This window comes from Pempheris klunzingeri, chromosome 3 (genome assembly GCF_042242105.1).
Source record: "Pempheris klunzingeri isolate RE-2024b chromosome 3, fPemKlu1.hap1, whole genome shotgun sequence".
Taxonomy (NCBI): domain Eukaryota; kingdom Metazoa; phylum Chordata; class Actinopteri; order Acropomatiformes; family Pempheridae; genus Pempheris; species Pempheris klunzingeri.
This window is the reverse complement of record NC_092014.1, coordinates 20,669,514-20,685,438: the sequence shown is the minus strand read 5'-3', so window position 1 is coordinate 20,685,438 and position 15,925 is coordinate 20,669,514. Positions and strand designations below refer to the sequence as shown.

The window sequence follows — 15,925 nt, the reverse complement described above, 5'->3', positions numbered from 1 at the left end:
AAAATGCAGCAGCATCACTCCGCCATTTTCACTCTAGCCTCATGTTGCTAGGCAACTGCTGCACAAAAGGGAGGGGGGACTGTCTGCTCTCACCCATTTTATCTCCTCGTTGTTGAAGGCTCCTCCGTCCATCCATCTGGTACCTCTGTCTGTCTCTCGCATGTCTTCACTGTTCAGAAAGACTCGGTGGTGAAAGCAGAAGAGTGTGTGTGTGTGTGTGTGTGTGTGTGGCATGTCAAGCCAAGCAGTGCATATTAATATTCGGCATCAGAATCCATATGCGGCATTGCCTAGTCTGCCCTCTAATAACTGCCTGTAGTAGTGTTTCAGTGGAATGACAGCAAATTACTCAAATACCTGTGATAACCAATTACGTCATTTTTAAGGCGTCTTCTCTCTTATCAGTAAACTGTGAATATGTTTTGGTTTTAATCTGTCAGGAAATTGTGGTGGGCATTTTGTTTACTATTTCCTCTCATTTTACAGACTACAATTAATCATGAAGTGAGTTGCAGCCTAGGACTTGTTTTGATATCCAAATGTGCCAGAAAAATGGCACTATTGCCCTGACGGTGACTCAGAGCCTGGGTCACACCATCTACGTCAGAGAAGCTGTGATGATAATTAAATAGCAGATAAATGTGGGCCTAAATGAGTAACACACACAGCTGTAGTAGTCTGGTAGCCCCTTTACATAATAACCTAAATGGCTGCAGAGCCCTGCTATGATGGCAGCTGTAGGGATCTCCTATTTATAACTTGGGTGTGTGCTCATGGGCCTTTCTAAATTCACCAACACACGCTCAAATTATTATTGAAATTAGATATTCAGATGCAAATCCACGTGAAAACGCGCATTTTGAGGATCCTGGTAATAAGGGGCTCTTGGGCATCTGCTGCACTCGCCCCGTAGGTACACCTGGTGGGGGCTGCGGATTGTAAAGGCCGTTGGTGCGCAGACAGTTTGTGGCTCTGCGTGTTTTCATCCAGCACCGATTGTAAAAAAAAAAAAAAAAAAAAAAAAAAAGATCTTATTTCCCGTGATTCATCTCGCACCAGATAAACTCTACTCTTCCCTCGTGCACGTCCGTCTGCGATCTGTTTGGAAGTCCTGCCAGCCAGACCGCGCCGCGCGCGCGTTAAATTCTGACCAACATTTCTAAAAATAGCTCGCGGTTGACGTCACTTAGCCAAACGTGTGTGTGTGTGTGTGTGTGTGTGTGTGTGTGTGTGTGTGTGTGTGTGTGTGTGTGTGTGTGTGTGTGTGTGTGTGTGTGTGTGTGTGTGTGTGTGTGTGTGTGTGTGTGTGTGTGTGTGTGTGACGGGGGCGGGGCATCCTGTCAACCGCTCCTGACAGCCAATAGACATCCTCGCATTCACCGAGATTCCCACGGTTCGGCCGCTCCGAGCCAATGAAGGAGAGGACCCGGAGAAGTGGGCGCGTACGTCGTCGGGAGGAAAATAATCAGTGACGTTCCCATCACTTGCTTTTTGTAGGGCGGCGGGACGCTGCCGCGTTTGATGGATTGCGACGGGCCAATCAGAGCGCTCCGTGGGACAGCGTCGCAGAGAGCTGGCCAATCTGCAGCCTGGCCTCAGCTGTCAATCAACCCCGGTTCTTCGCTCGCGCTGTAGTTCCGTCATCTCGCTCGTCTCCGAGGCTACAGGGGGCCAATGTTGATTTGGGCAAATTCCCGTCGTCGTCGGACCCCGCCGAGGTGTTGTTTTTAAACCTGGTTACGGTAACGAAAAGCGGCAGGGTTTCGACTGAGAGCGCTGCACCCCCGCTGTCGGCATCGCTGCTTTTTGGGCTGGGGGAGAGGTGGGGAGCCGGGGGGGCCTCGCTCGGAGGGGGCTGCAAGGAGGGACAGGAGAAGACTGGATCCTCCGTGTTCAGGCCAATTGCGCCGAGCTCGGCCTGGCAGTCCAAGTGAAGCCCCAGCCACCGACATACCACACCGACAGCTCCCCGTGGATTTCAGCTCGAAATCGGTCGCCGGTTTTTGATGACCGTGGAGTCAGTGAGTGAGTGAGTGAGCCCGCTGCACTACCCTGTCTCGCCGTGGCACTGCATCAGCAGCTGTCGGGCTATTAAAGATCAAGACCTCGGAGTTAACGCTTGGTAACTGTTACAGCTTGACTTGGGAAATACCGTTCAGACCTAATCGAGCTTAGACCGGCTTGAGAGGGCTGCAGGGCGGCCAAGAAGCCACGGATCGACCGCTGACAGGTTGTCATCATGGGCAACGCGCCCACCGCCAGGAAGGGCAGCGAGATGGAAAGCGGTGGGTACCGTCGGCAGTACACATCACTCCTGGGCAGCACCTGCTCAGTTACAGCCTCAGCAAACGATCAGAGACGATGTGATACAGCAGGCGGTGTTAGCTTTACATAACATGCCATACACTGTTAATTAGAGGCCTGTTCCTGCTCTCCGATTCATTAAGACCCACTCGTACGTCCATGACAAGTCCTTGCTGCCAACGAATTAGCTTGTGCCGTCCAAGCTCCCGACAAGCTAAATGTGATGAATTTAAATTTAGGAGCATTATCTGAACATATAGACGGAAGTGGAAGCGCTCGTGAAATGATCTTCAGTAGCACTGATCAGCTCTGGACGTTGGTCTGATTTTAGTGGGTGCCTTGCTGGGGTGAAGCAGGATGTATTTTTCTGTTTCCACAGCCAGATCTCCGTATGAACTGCAAAACAGCAATTGTAAGCTGCAAGCATCTTGGCATATTCACTGCACTGAAATACTGGCAAAATCACAACAATCTATGTGTCAGATATTTCCCAAACACTGTAGGCCTGTTGCTCCACTCCTGTGGAAAGAGATGCTACAGGAGACTGTGTGTGGGTGAGCTGGATCTATTTTGTTTAGTAAACCCAGAAAAGTCTGCAGGTTTGGCCTACTTGGTCTGTGTGTGTGTGTGTGTGTGTGTGTGTGTGTGTGTGCTGCTCTGAAATCCAATGGAAGGTTATTGCTATGCAGAGGGATGATTGTATGCTATCGTCTGAGACCACTGGACTGGTGGCTTTATAGGACTACTGACTAATAATTTGACTTCTAGCAATAGCAAGGCATGTAACGTGGGTATGTGTGTGTCTGTCAAGCTGGATATTGGCTGGCTGTGTTGGATACCAGACACATTCTTCGAGTGTATGTGTGTATGCAGCTACCATTCATTGCTGTTGAAACAGTATCCTATCACCCAGACATGCTTTCCAACAAACAACTAATAAAGGTGACAGGGATGATAAAAAAAAAGAGTGTATGCAATATGGTGTAAGAAGCGCTGAGTGTATCCAGGTATCCTACATGCACACCTGGAAGCTAGCAGACAGTACTCAACTCAACCACAGTGTTACTGCACTGAAAGTGGACTAAGTTTAATTGATTAGTTGTTTTGCCTTAATTATTTTACCTTTTTCTCCCCTTGATAGGAAACTCCAGCTATTTGGTGTTGCACTTCCATAAAGTTCAGGGACTCACAAGAGATAGATTTTTAAAAAAGAAATCGAAGAAGCAGAGGCAGAATATTTAGTTTTGGTGACCAGTGTGAGCCAGTCTTCAAAAATACTGGATCCCCATGAGGCAACTCAAAAGCGTCTTTTCAACAGCCCCTCACTGCCTGTTAAATGCCCTTTTAGGCCTCCCTAAAATTTTAAAGTCTGTCATGTAACCCCAATAACATCATCACTGTTTAACTTAACTTAGAAGTACCCTCCATGACAAGCAAGCACACCATTATATGTAAAATCAGTGGAGTGCCCTGTGTAGATTATTGTGGATGCGGTTTGTAAAGAATCAGCACAGTTAGTGATATTGATGCTCATTCTGCTGCTCAGAAGCCTCTAATGGACTTAAAAATGGACTAACTGAATATTGTGTCCTCGCAAAACTTTGACACACTGACACATTATCCATGTCTTCCTATCCAGAGCATCTGTGTTAGTTGTGAGTAGTTGATTTTTAAGATGGTATTTGATACAACAGTGTGTAATCTCAAACAATATAAATGAATTCTCAGGTGTATACCGTGTAACTACCTGTGCTTGGAAGCAGCTTGACACCTGTTTGCCTGCCATCCATGTCTCATTCTCAATGCTGAGTATCTGTCAGAATTAAGAAATTATTAAACAAGGAAATTCAGCATTTAAAGCAAGTATTCCTAAAATGTAAGCAAGATGTAAACAGTATTAACTGGGCTGTATCTCTTAAAAAACACCAGCTCTCTACAAACGGTTGCAGTAAATGTAGGAGGTATCCCACTATTTCTTTCCCAGTCTCTTTCTCTCTTTACACACACACACACACACACACACACACACACACCATTGAAGCCGTTCTTGTGGGTTTGTCTTTCACAGTCAAGGAGTTCCTTGCTAAAGCCAAAGAGGACTTTCTCAAGAAGTGGGAGAACCCTGCACAGGTTAGTGTTTGGATGCATGCGTGTTCATCTAACGGGAATGACATTTTCTTGTTACATGTCTTTGTTGTAATCAGGTTTTTTGTCATGCATTAGCGTACACGAGACCATGTTGGAGTTTTTCATTCCACGTCTGTATGAACAAAGATACTCATTTTATGTGCTTCATGCTGTCTGTAATTTCGCTTGTTTTCAATATTCATTGTGCTGTATTATTGTTATTACTGTGGTATTGGTTTCAACTGTATCATCCAGTCCTGAAAAGCTGATAGAAAAAGTTGTGTAGATGATCTCAATCAGGATAGCTTTAAAGGCTTAAATACATAATACTTTTATATATGACTGGGATATATATCTATATTATAGACACTGTATGTATAATATATCTAGTATGCACATATATGTCTTGCATACTGTAGACACATTATCATAAACTATATATACTATGTTTCATATTCACATTATATACTCTCCGATTACTGTATATAGTATGCACATACAGCACACACATACAGGCATTAGCTTGTCGTACAGAAACATTCATAAGGTCATTCACTTGCCACACAACACAACGCTCACCACCCCATTTTCACAAAAATCAACTAACCCTTTTTGTTTTGTCTGTGCAGAACACTGCTTGCCTGGAGCAGTTTGAGAGGTTGAAAACGCTGGGCACAGGCTCATTTGGTCGTGTGATGCTGGTGAGGCACAGAGAAACGGGACAGCATTATGCCATGAAGATCCTCAACAAGCAGAAGGTCAGTCTGGTTCAGGGGTCAGGAGGGTCACAGTGGGATGGAGGGTGTTTAAATGTGTCTTTCATTTAAGGACACACGCTTAATGTTCCCACAGGATGGTCAGAGAATATATGGAAATGTCATTGATGTGAAAATTGTACTCATTATATTTATATATAATTTCACTCCATTTATTTTACATAAAAGCAGCTGATGTGAGTGGCCATTTTTTATGCAACATGCTTAGACTATATCCCTCCTGTTCAGGCCCAATTTCCATTTTGTACTGCTTTGTACCATAATTACTGTATGTGCGTGTGTCCGATTACCAAAAGTGGAAAAAATCTGTCTATGACACTCATGTTGACTTATTTCTGGAGTTTCAGCTTGTGTTTGTCCTTTTCCCGGTTTCATAAGAATAAAGCATTTAAACAAATTGGTAATATTGTAAATATCCGTCCAATATGTTATCTTCAGATAGTCAAGTATCTCATGTGAAGACTTGCATCTTAAAGCAATAGTGTGTTTAACAAGTAGTGTCAGATTAGCATAACCAGAATTCAACTGAAGCATTCTTTAAAAATATATAATTTGAATGCAGATGCTTGCTGATGTTGGTCACGCTAGAAATGTAATGCCATGTTCTAAATACATTACAATACAATGAAGATGTGGAGCCTTGTGCTGAGGCTTTTGTGACTTGAAGGAGGCAGATTGTGCCTGTAAACTGCTACTGTAATAAAGTTATTGTACACATGTATACGTGATTAAATTAATGTATATGGCATTGTATAAAAAATTGGAAATTGCCCAAAGAAACAGCCTAAAATAATTTGGTATAAAACTGACTAGTACTCTGTAATTTTCTCTACATTTCTTATTTTAGTACTACAACCTTTTGGCCTTCTTAGTTGGCTTTTTCTGTCTAAGCCAAAACTACGTGACAGTCTAAAGAAGTACAACTACACTGCAGCTTGGGACAGTGTCCCACAGCGTCCATACTGGTGGAAAACCGAAAACAAAGTTTTATTTCTTTATGCACAGGTGTCGGACCAGGGGCTGTTGACTGTTAATGTACATGTTAAAGAGAGCTAAGATTATGCTGCTCTGATAAAACAGTAGTTTATTTGTGTTAATACATGATTAGAATTTATGGATAACGTAGGATTTATAAAAAATGAAAAAAATGGAATATAAAAGGATATAATATAAACTTTCTTTGCCTTTCAGGTGGTGAAGCTTAAGCAGATAGAGCACACTCTGAATGAGAAGAGGATTCTTCAGGCGGTCAGCTTTCCTTTTCTGGTGCGGTTAGAGTACTCGTTCAAGGTACAGAGCACGTCAGATGGTGTGTGTGTATGTACAGATGTGTGTGTGGTTTTGTGTTGACAATGAGTGACTGGATTCACTTCCTTTCATCTGCTGATTAACTTGCCCTCCATCCCTTGTACCAGATTTTAACTTCATACAAACTAGTTGTTTTCTATCCTAACCTGCCCCCTAGGATTAGGGCTAGGTCGTTAAATTCCATCACATTCTCTTTAACACTTTATTGGGACACTATCAATGGAAAGAGTCTCGCTCTGACTGCTGACGACTCTATTTGTACGTTGCTGTTTCAGTTTATTTTTAGGTAATTAAACCTGGGCCCTATTTTTACATATTTTGGCTGTTTCGGAATTGGTCCAATAGATTGCCTGCGCCGGCAGCCGTAAGTGGACCACAGTGGCTTTGGGGCAACCACGCATGTCAAAGTTCATCCTCTGAAAATGCTTGTGTTTACCACTGACTGGCTCAGATTATTATTCAAAATTTTGAGATAGACCTGATCCTGTTTAACTAGAAACAACCATTATATCGCTCATTTCAAATCCATTAGACTCCATTGACAAAGACAGTAATTTTACCTTGCAGAACATAAGAGTTGCTGGTATAGTTGCTGTGACTTTAGTGTTTTAACATGTTATGTTGCATCCAAATTAACTCTTGAAAACACCAAAATAAGTAATAACACAAATAAAATAGCCAATTGAGGCAGCAATAGATCAGCACCTCCAGTGTTGTGGCTTTGGACTGAGGGATATAACGGCTGTTATTAGTCACCCTAAACGATTACGTTACAGCCATTGTAGCTCTTTCGCAGTCCATACGCAGCTGCCAGCTGAGCCGATCTACTGGACCACTTCTAAAACCTACCAGTCATTTGGAAGACAAAATATTTATAAAAAGGGCCCAGGTTTAAAAAGTTATTCTTTAAAAACCATCCTGTGCTATAACGTAAAAATTAGTGTCCTTTCAAGTGAAGAAATGAAAATTATATCAAAATGCAAGTGTAACATTTATTTCTATAAACATATAACAGGCATGAAATGCCAGTTTAATGCCCAAAATGCTTCAAGCTGAATAAACATTTTATACATTTATCTAAAATGTGATCTTGTCTGTTGTTTTTTTTTTTAAACAAAAATCAGCTGCTCTCTCTTTAGTCTCATTAATGTTTAACTCTAGGTAATTCCTGATGCCATAATCCGTCAATGTACCAATCTTATCCTTATTATCTCTTCCATCATAATTGACAGTTAATCCACTTAACGGGGTGTCATCTGCAAATATAGAGCGAGATGAGCTTGGTCCACCACATGCACAACGATCACAAGCATACAAACACATTCTCTCTCTTGCTCAACATTTTCTCCACCCAGCTTTGTCAGTGGCTGTTTGTACCTGGACAGACTAACCCTGCTGATGGCCATACTCCAATTAAGGCCTTATTCAGGTTAAGCTGTTTAGATGCACCTTGGATGCCCTGGGATTGAATATCCTTGATGCCTCAAATAAACCTATTAACAGAATATTCCTGTCCACGTGTCTCGCCCTGCACACAGTCAACAACAAACACTTTAACATTAACTCAGCTTAGTGAGACATATCCGACAGTAAGTTGTATTTGCAGGTGTCGGCTGAGAGGTCGGTGAAGGCTATGTATCTCGTTAAAGGGTCTAAAGACGATGCGATTTGCAAACGAGATATTGGAAATACAACATGCCTAATTTAATATATAATACACATGTTTCATTAGGTATTTTATGTGGTAACAACTGAAATAAAAGTCACTGGACTCCTTTATAATGACCCACAAAGTACTGTTTCCATGTTGCCCCCTTGCCCAAACTGTGCATGTATGTGTATGTGCGTGCCTTTAATGCATTAATACATGTGTGTATGTTAGTGCCACTAACCAGTCCTCTGTCTTCCCTTCCCCAGGACAACACTAACCTCTACATGGTGATGGAATATGTACCAGGTGGAGAGATGTTCTCCCATCTACGGAGAATTGGCAGATTTAGGTTAGTGTCTGTATGAAATGGAGTTTACCCAAAGTTTACAGCCGGACACATTTTATAGGGACATACAGAGGTAAACTGTGTGAGCTTGTCTGTTCACAGATCTGTTTTAGCTCTACCTGGTTTTATTTAGCCTTTTTCATGTCTGTTCTGTACTGTACACTCCACTAAAGTGCTCTCTTTTTTTCTGTCTCCCTGCACTTGTGTGTGTGTGTGTGTGTGTGTGGACAGTGAGCCTCATGCTCGGTTCTACGCTGCTCAGATCGTCCTGACTTTTGAGTACCTGCATGCTTTGGACCTGATCTACAGAGACCTGAAACCTGAAAACCTGCTCATAGACCAACAGGGCTACATACAGGTAAATAACACCTGATGCAGTCATGAAAGCTGACCATGAGTCACTACATTTTCCTTCTTTATATGAATTCCTGCATGTATTTGCAGGATTTGTTTGTAAAGGCAAATTTACTACTATACATCAGTGGGAATTCACAAGTGATGCTAAATAATGCTAGCCGTTCTTGGTTTGTCTCAATGGCTGGTGAGATTTCAGGCTTTCCAAACATGCAGAGTGGCCGAGCTGGGAATGCTCCTCAACCCCGCAGACATGTTAGCTCTACAGTCAAACCCCCCCCCCTAAATTCCCAGTTGTGCACTGTACTCATGGTTGAGTGGTGGTTTGGCTTGTGCAAAACCTCAGTGAGCAGCACTGGAAAGGTGGAAGGACATTTAAATTCAGGTCAAATTCATATTTATCAGCTTTATCAGCTTTTACTTTTGCATTGTCGATTAATCTGCAGATTTCTTTCTCAATTAAAAGTTTGGTCTTTAAACCTTGTTCGTTAATTTACAATAATGTAATACAACGAAAAGAAGCTACTTCTCTCAGTAGAGAATCTGGAACCATCAAATCTTGAAATTTTTTTGTCATTGACCTAATTGATCGACTAATCCACTTATTGTTGCAGCTCTTATAGCTCTTATTGGCCAAGTAAACACACAGTAGCTAACACTGGCCATGTAAGCTAGCTAGCTGTTGTTGATGCAACAAAGCAAAATTTATTTCACCAGAGCGTCACGTTAATCACCGATATTTTACAAACACGAAGTGCTACTCTTGTCTTTCGAGTTGTTTATAATTTAGAAACTTTAAATGTGAAGCATGCTAACTCCAGTATTTTGTAGCAGTTTGTTGCTGCACTCCTCCGTCTCTAAACTTTAGCCGGTCAATACAGTGATCATAATCACAACCTGCAGGAGTGATGGCTAAGGTTAGTAAAACAGCAGAACGTTTAGGACTGTATTGGGGAATATTTAGAAGGATGGGAGTCCCAGAAATTAAAACTATATAAAGGTGTTTGACAACTACTCAGAGAGTGCACAAGTGCACTATGATCGCAGTATGTATTTGCAGAGTGGTGTGCTGGTTCAGAGAAGACTGTCTGGTAGACGTCAGCAGATTTCTGCTGCCCTCTAGTGGTGGACATTGAAACAACTGGTGAAAAATTCCATTGCTTCTCCTCCCTCTCTTTGTCTCACCTATCTTCTGTCTGCCCTTTCCTCTGCCAGTCATGTGCTAAAACTCAGCTGGGCACTCTGAGAGTATGTCTGCTTATTGCTCCTTTGCTGGCTCTCTTACTCTGTTTCTCATTATTTGTCACTACTCTGTTTTTTTTTTTTTTTAATCCTCTCTCAGGTGACAGATTTTGGCTTTGCCAAACGTGTAAAGGGCCGGACCTGGACACTGTGTGGCACCCCAGAATATCTGGCCCCAGAGATTATTCTTAGCAAGGTGAGTCACGATTGGGCCCCTTTTAATCTTATCTTGTGAATTGTCAGCTGTGTTTCCTTTCAAAATGGGATAATCTAGATTCAAACAAGCAATGATCAGCTTGTTACACTATGTTAAAATGCAATATAAGACCTTTCTTACAGAGGAGTTGTTCATTTGAGTAGGCAGAATTGCAACACATGGCTTCTGTTATTTCCGAAATATTGATTCAAGGCTTAAGTGGCATTTATGGTCCTACAGGACAGAGGATGTGGTTCTAGGGTCTCTTAGGTTTTGTAAGCCCCTCTGGACATGAGGGATTAAGGAGAGCACACACACCACCTAGATATTGCTCTAAACAAATAAACAGCGAAACTAGCGTAATGTGAAGCAACTTTTAGTATACTAGGATAAACATGAAACCAGCCACATGCTATCAGTAACTACCTCACCTGACTCTGTATTATGCTTCTTTTTGATCAGAAATGTGCCGTTATCTTTGTGAGAACAAGTCAAATCATGTGTTACAGCAATCATTATTATTATCATTATTGATAGACAGCCATTTACTCTATGTAAGATGTCCCGTAACAGTACTCACCTTCAATATGAAATAATATAAAAAAAACTAATCATCACTGTGACATGCTGTATGCTGCATACTCTTCCCTCTGAGGCTCTAGATTTACACTGTATCTTGATTAACTGTCTCTAATGCTGTCTCTTTCTCTCCACCCCTTACCCCCTCCCTTTGTTCTACCCCTTGTTCTGTCCACCAGGGGTATAACAAGGCAGTAGACTGGTGGGCGCTGGGCGTACTGGTCTATGAGATGGCAGCAGGGTACCCGCCTTTCTTTGCTGACCAGCCCATTCAGATCTATGAAAAGATCGTATCAGGGAAGGTGAGTGCGACTCTCGGATTACCACTTTGTGCTACGTTCAGTATCTGTTTGTAACGTTTTATGTTTATAGGCAAGAGTGCCCACCCCTCTTCCCCAATCTCTGAGAAAAGTATTTCAGTTTAATTTATATTTACAGTATAGCTCCAGGTTGGGACTAACCAAAAATGTTGGAACTGCTCGTCAGCAGCCTTTTCAATTTTGGGTGCGTGTGTAGACTTTGAAAGCAGGTATTTAACATATGATGTATGATAGACCGTTTGCTTTGACTTTTTCACTTGCGACTAATAAAGATACATTCAGTTATTTTCAGTTATATTTTATTAAATTTATGTATGTGTCACATCCAATATGTCCCGTTTTCTATATGAGGACTTTAGTAAACAAAGTTTTACTTTAAAGCTGTAATTCCAAAGTTGCTCTTTTTTTTCATCTTAGCAACACAACCGTGGTCATAAGCAGTGACTGCTCTTTTTCTTTTCTAACTTTTTTGTGCATCATTTTCAGTCTCGATGCTGTGACATCTACTTTGAGTTTGAGTTTCTGTGCAGCCATGTTGGATATCCCCAGTCGTACAAAATATGTCTTTATGCCAGACACGTTATTTGGTGTTGATGTCAAAATTGTAAAATGAATCACTTCTTCAGGCCACCACATGGGGCAGTGGTGGCCTGAAGGTTAGAGAAAACTTCCTCTCTAGTGGAGGACAGCAGGAGTATAAAAATAAACGTTTATTTGAATGGGATTTTTTTTTTTTTTTCAGCGCCCCTTGCATTTCTTTCCCATCTTTATTTGTCAATCCACTCTATCACAGCTGGTAACTGACCAGCTGAGGGAGGTTACTCCCTGGTTACTTACTCTTTCGATACAGACACATTCAGAATGGCAAACGTGATGTCACATTGCTGCATCTCAAAACGTTCTTGCCGCTTCATTCTTCTGCTCGTCCTCTGTCTCAGGTGCGTTTCCCATCTCACTTCAGTTCAGACCTGAAGGACCTCCTGAGGAACCTGTTACAGGTGAAAGCAAATATCTCAGCCATTCTCACGTTCAGGTCACATTTACACATTTGTTTGCTGTGTGTTCTGCATTGATTTTAACAAAAAAAAAATGTGTTGCTGTTATCCCCAGGTGGATCTCACAAAACGCTACGGGAACCTCAAGAACGGGGTCAACGACATCAAGGGGCACAAGTGGTTTGCCACCACTGACTGGATTGCCATCTACCAGAAAAAGGTGAGTGTGTCTGTGTGTGCGTCGCCTAGTTGTGCGACTTGGCTTCCGTAAACGCCGCTTCTCAACTGGTGCCTTTGATCGTCTCCAGGTGGAAGCCCCCTTCGTCCCCAAGTTCAAAGGACCAGGCGACACCAGCAACTTCGACGACTACGAGGAGGAGGAGATCCGCGTCTCCTTCACTGAGAAATGTGCCAAGGAGTTTGCAGAGTTCTAGAGATAGAGAGCGAGAGAGAGGGGAAAAAAGAAGGAGGCAGGGAGAGTCAAAGGTAGGCTGGTCGAGTGGGAGACGTAAGGAGAGAGTACTGTCTCCTGTCCAATCACAAGCACCAGCTACAAAAAAAGAGGAAAAATGGGATAGAGAAGGGAAAAAGAGCAAGGAGACTGATAACCAGCAGTGTTGCCTTTTCTGTTGCGTTTCTGTTGTATTTTATTTATTATTCTGTCTTATTTATGGATCCCTTTATAATGAAGGTGTGCTTCAGAGTCATGGGTGTTGGGAACCCCCACTTATTTAGAGTTGCCTCTACACATTTTCACCCAGGATCTTCCCTGCTCTTTTATTGTTTCAGTCATCATTTAGTCACTTTTGGGCCACATCATAGAGAAACCAGTCAGTCTGTTGTCACCCACTGCAGCCTGGTGGTCATTACATGAAGCCCATTGAGTCGTACAAGTTGAGTTGTCAGTCTGGACTACAGGTTTCTGAAATTTGAACCGATAACCGGCTAACTTGCTCTTTCCCTGGTGAGCAAGAGGAGTACTGAAGTGAACATTTAAATCAGCCACACACACATACGCACATATTGCAGTCCTGACTTCATTCTTTCTTTAAGTGTTTAACCTTAACTGTTGCGTACCGTAGACAGCGTACTGGCACGACTGTCTTTAAGAAGAAAAACAACGCATCGTGTGCTCAAACCAATTTCGGTCAGATGACACTTATGGGGAAAATGTCAGTTTACTGTGTAACTCCATCTATACTTCTTATCATTGTTAGCATAGCCAGGCTTTGTGCATATCTACAGCACTCAACCTTAAACATTACTAGATACTAGTGGCTCCAGTGATATCACATCACGCTAACTAACAAGGAAACGTGGACAAGGGAGCAGAAATATCTCAGTTTAAATGGTGTTGTGAAGGAACACCGTAACATAATGGTATCTCAGGTTTGAACATATCACTTACCAGACATTTTATCCACATGAAGCATTAGGATTAGCAGGGAAAGGAAGATGTGTGAGACACTTGCTTATGACATAGATTTGGGTATTTAATGGTCAGAACTAAGAGGAACATAAGGGAATATTAAGACTTTTTGGTTTAGCGTATTCCGCGGTTTCCCCTTCCAGAAGATTTGGTTTGGCTAACTCAACAACAACTCAAAAGCACTCGCTGTCTCACTTGCTAGTCAAGTTAATTGGGCATTTCAAATCAACCGTTTCAACTGCAACTAAAAGAGGCCATCTGAGGCAGACTACCTCAAACTGCTTCTGGCTGGCGGTCACCAGAGCACTTTGACCATTCATAGAAGGCGGCGTGGATAGTGTGCTTAATGGAATTTATGGAAACCTGCGTTTATGTCCATTTGCCCAGCACCCAGACCTCTCCTCTTATCACTTACAACGTTGGACCACACTCCATGTGACAGTCTTACATGTGACAGCAACTCTATTCCCATCTCTGTGTTTCCACGCACAGTTTTTGTTTAAATTTTTTTTTATTTTTTTTTTTAATGTGGTGATGATGTGAAGAGGACTGGCTCTCCGTTGAAGAAGTTAGGAAAAGGTAGAACACCTTGGAGCTGAGTAGAGCTAGTGCTGAGAAGAAAATTATGTTAGCGCACGGCATACAGCCGGCCTATTTAAAGAACACGACACATAGCACTTCAGGTGTCTGATGCCTCCTTAGCTCCTGAGCTGTGATGGCAAAGTACTTCAGCAATGCCCAAAATGGTTGTTGTTGTAGGAGTTGGTTATTAGGAACTAATCAGATAAAACGAAGTGACACTGGTGTCTGTTTCCAACATTAAAATGCCTTCCTCTAAGCTGTATATTAATGTGCCACCATAATGACAATATTCCAATTTGGTTCATACAGGCACTCCAGGTTTTCGCTGAATTTTTCATTCACATGGCTCCTTCCTGTTCAACACAGTTCAGATGTGGGAAAACATAACAAGCCTTTTGTCAGAGTTACACATTTGTAATGTGTAATTGTCTGTATGTGTATCATTTGTCATATGGGATGATATTTAAAATGGTCTACCATCAAGGAATTGTCAAAGCGGGCTAAATGATGTGTTTTAGATCATTTTTAGGTCTACGTAGCCCAATGTCCAGCTGAGGAGCCCCCGGGCCCCAGGTTTACTGAGTGGTAATTCGATTTAAACTCAAATTAATTTAGGAATATGCACCACGTAAGCACAGAATCTGCTGAATTAATGAAGGTCTTAAAGGGCCACTTCACTGACTTGGCTGTAGACATCCTGACGGTTGTGGTATGTTCATGTCATATGGGTGGAGAGATTCGCGTTAACGATTTGCAAGCATTGAGCTAATCTGACAACTCAAAGGGTTGTATGATGACTCAATGAGCTGTTTAAGGGTTTGAGATACTGAGGATTGACAAAATTGCATTATATCCATTAAATCTGGGTTTAAGTGTGTTGAGCGACTGTTTGGCTGACGTGAGTTGACCATGGTTGTTTCATTTTTGGGCACTCCTTCAGTTCTGGTCCTGTTGATCAACCAGTATGCTATATATATATATAGATATAGATATATTTATGTCCCTGTCTCACACCTCCATCAAATTACCACAAACCAATGTTGCAGTAAACCTGGGGCTCTTGGGGGGGGGGGGGGGGGCTTTCTGCCCATTTGGTAATCTGCAGCCTCTCCACTGCCCAGTAAACAGGGTTTTGATTGAATGTTTGTCTATCAAAGAAATTAGTCACATACAAGGCAATCACCCACCCCCACCCCTCCATACACACACACACACACACACACACACACACACACACACACACACACACACACACATTACCCTGCTTCTCACTACTTTTCAAAGTCAGTGCTCAACTACTGAGGTGCAACAACTGAAAACATGTCATGGATTAATCTGAAGTCATCACATTGGCAGACAGATGGTGGCAGGAGCTGCAAGATGGATACACACCTACTTGTGGTTATAAGCTGGCCTCTTGGTTTTTACGGACTAATTTGCAAACTTTTTATTATTATGATTATTATTATGATTATTATTACATTGTTGTAAACCACTTGTTGAGACTTCACATTCGCTGTATTTCTTCCATGTCAAGTTTAATGTTGACTATATGGACATCATGGACAAAATGTTTGAAGTTATAATACAATATTATTCTGTGTCTCCTCGATGTTTTTTGCAGTGATACAACTTCCTCTCGATGCAGGCACAATGCTGGTACATACTGTCGCACTTTTTAGGGAAATGAGACCCCATTGTAAACCATGTTAAACC

General features: G+C 42.2%; 1 protein-coding gene across 1 annotated transcript; it reads left to right on the top strand.

Moving 5' to 3' along the window:
• The first annotated feature begins 1,902 nt into the window (after window positions 1-1,902).
• prkacab (protein kinase, cAMP-dependent, catalytic, alpha, genome duplicate b) lies at window positions 1,903-13,208 on the top strand. Its single transcript, XM_070855969.1, has 11 exons — window positions 1,903-2,285; window positions 4,373-4,434; window positions 5,061-5,189; window positions 6,399-6,497; window positions 8,433-8,515; window positions 8,744-8,870; window positions 10,209-10,304; window positions 11,063-11,185; window positions 12,142-12,201; window positions 12,314-12,418; window positions 12,507-13,208. Exons 1-11 carry the CDS (start codon window positions 2,240-2,242, stop codon window positions 12,630-12,632), a joined length of 1,056 nt encoding a protein of 351 aa, XP_070712070.1. The 5' UTR covers window positions 1,903-2,239; the 3' UTR covers window positions 12,633-13,208.
• Window positions 13,209-15,925: the final 2,717 nt, after the last annotated feature.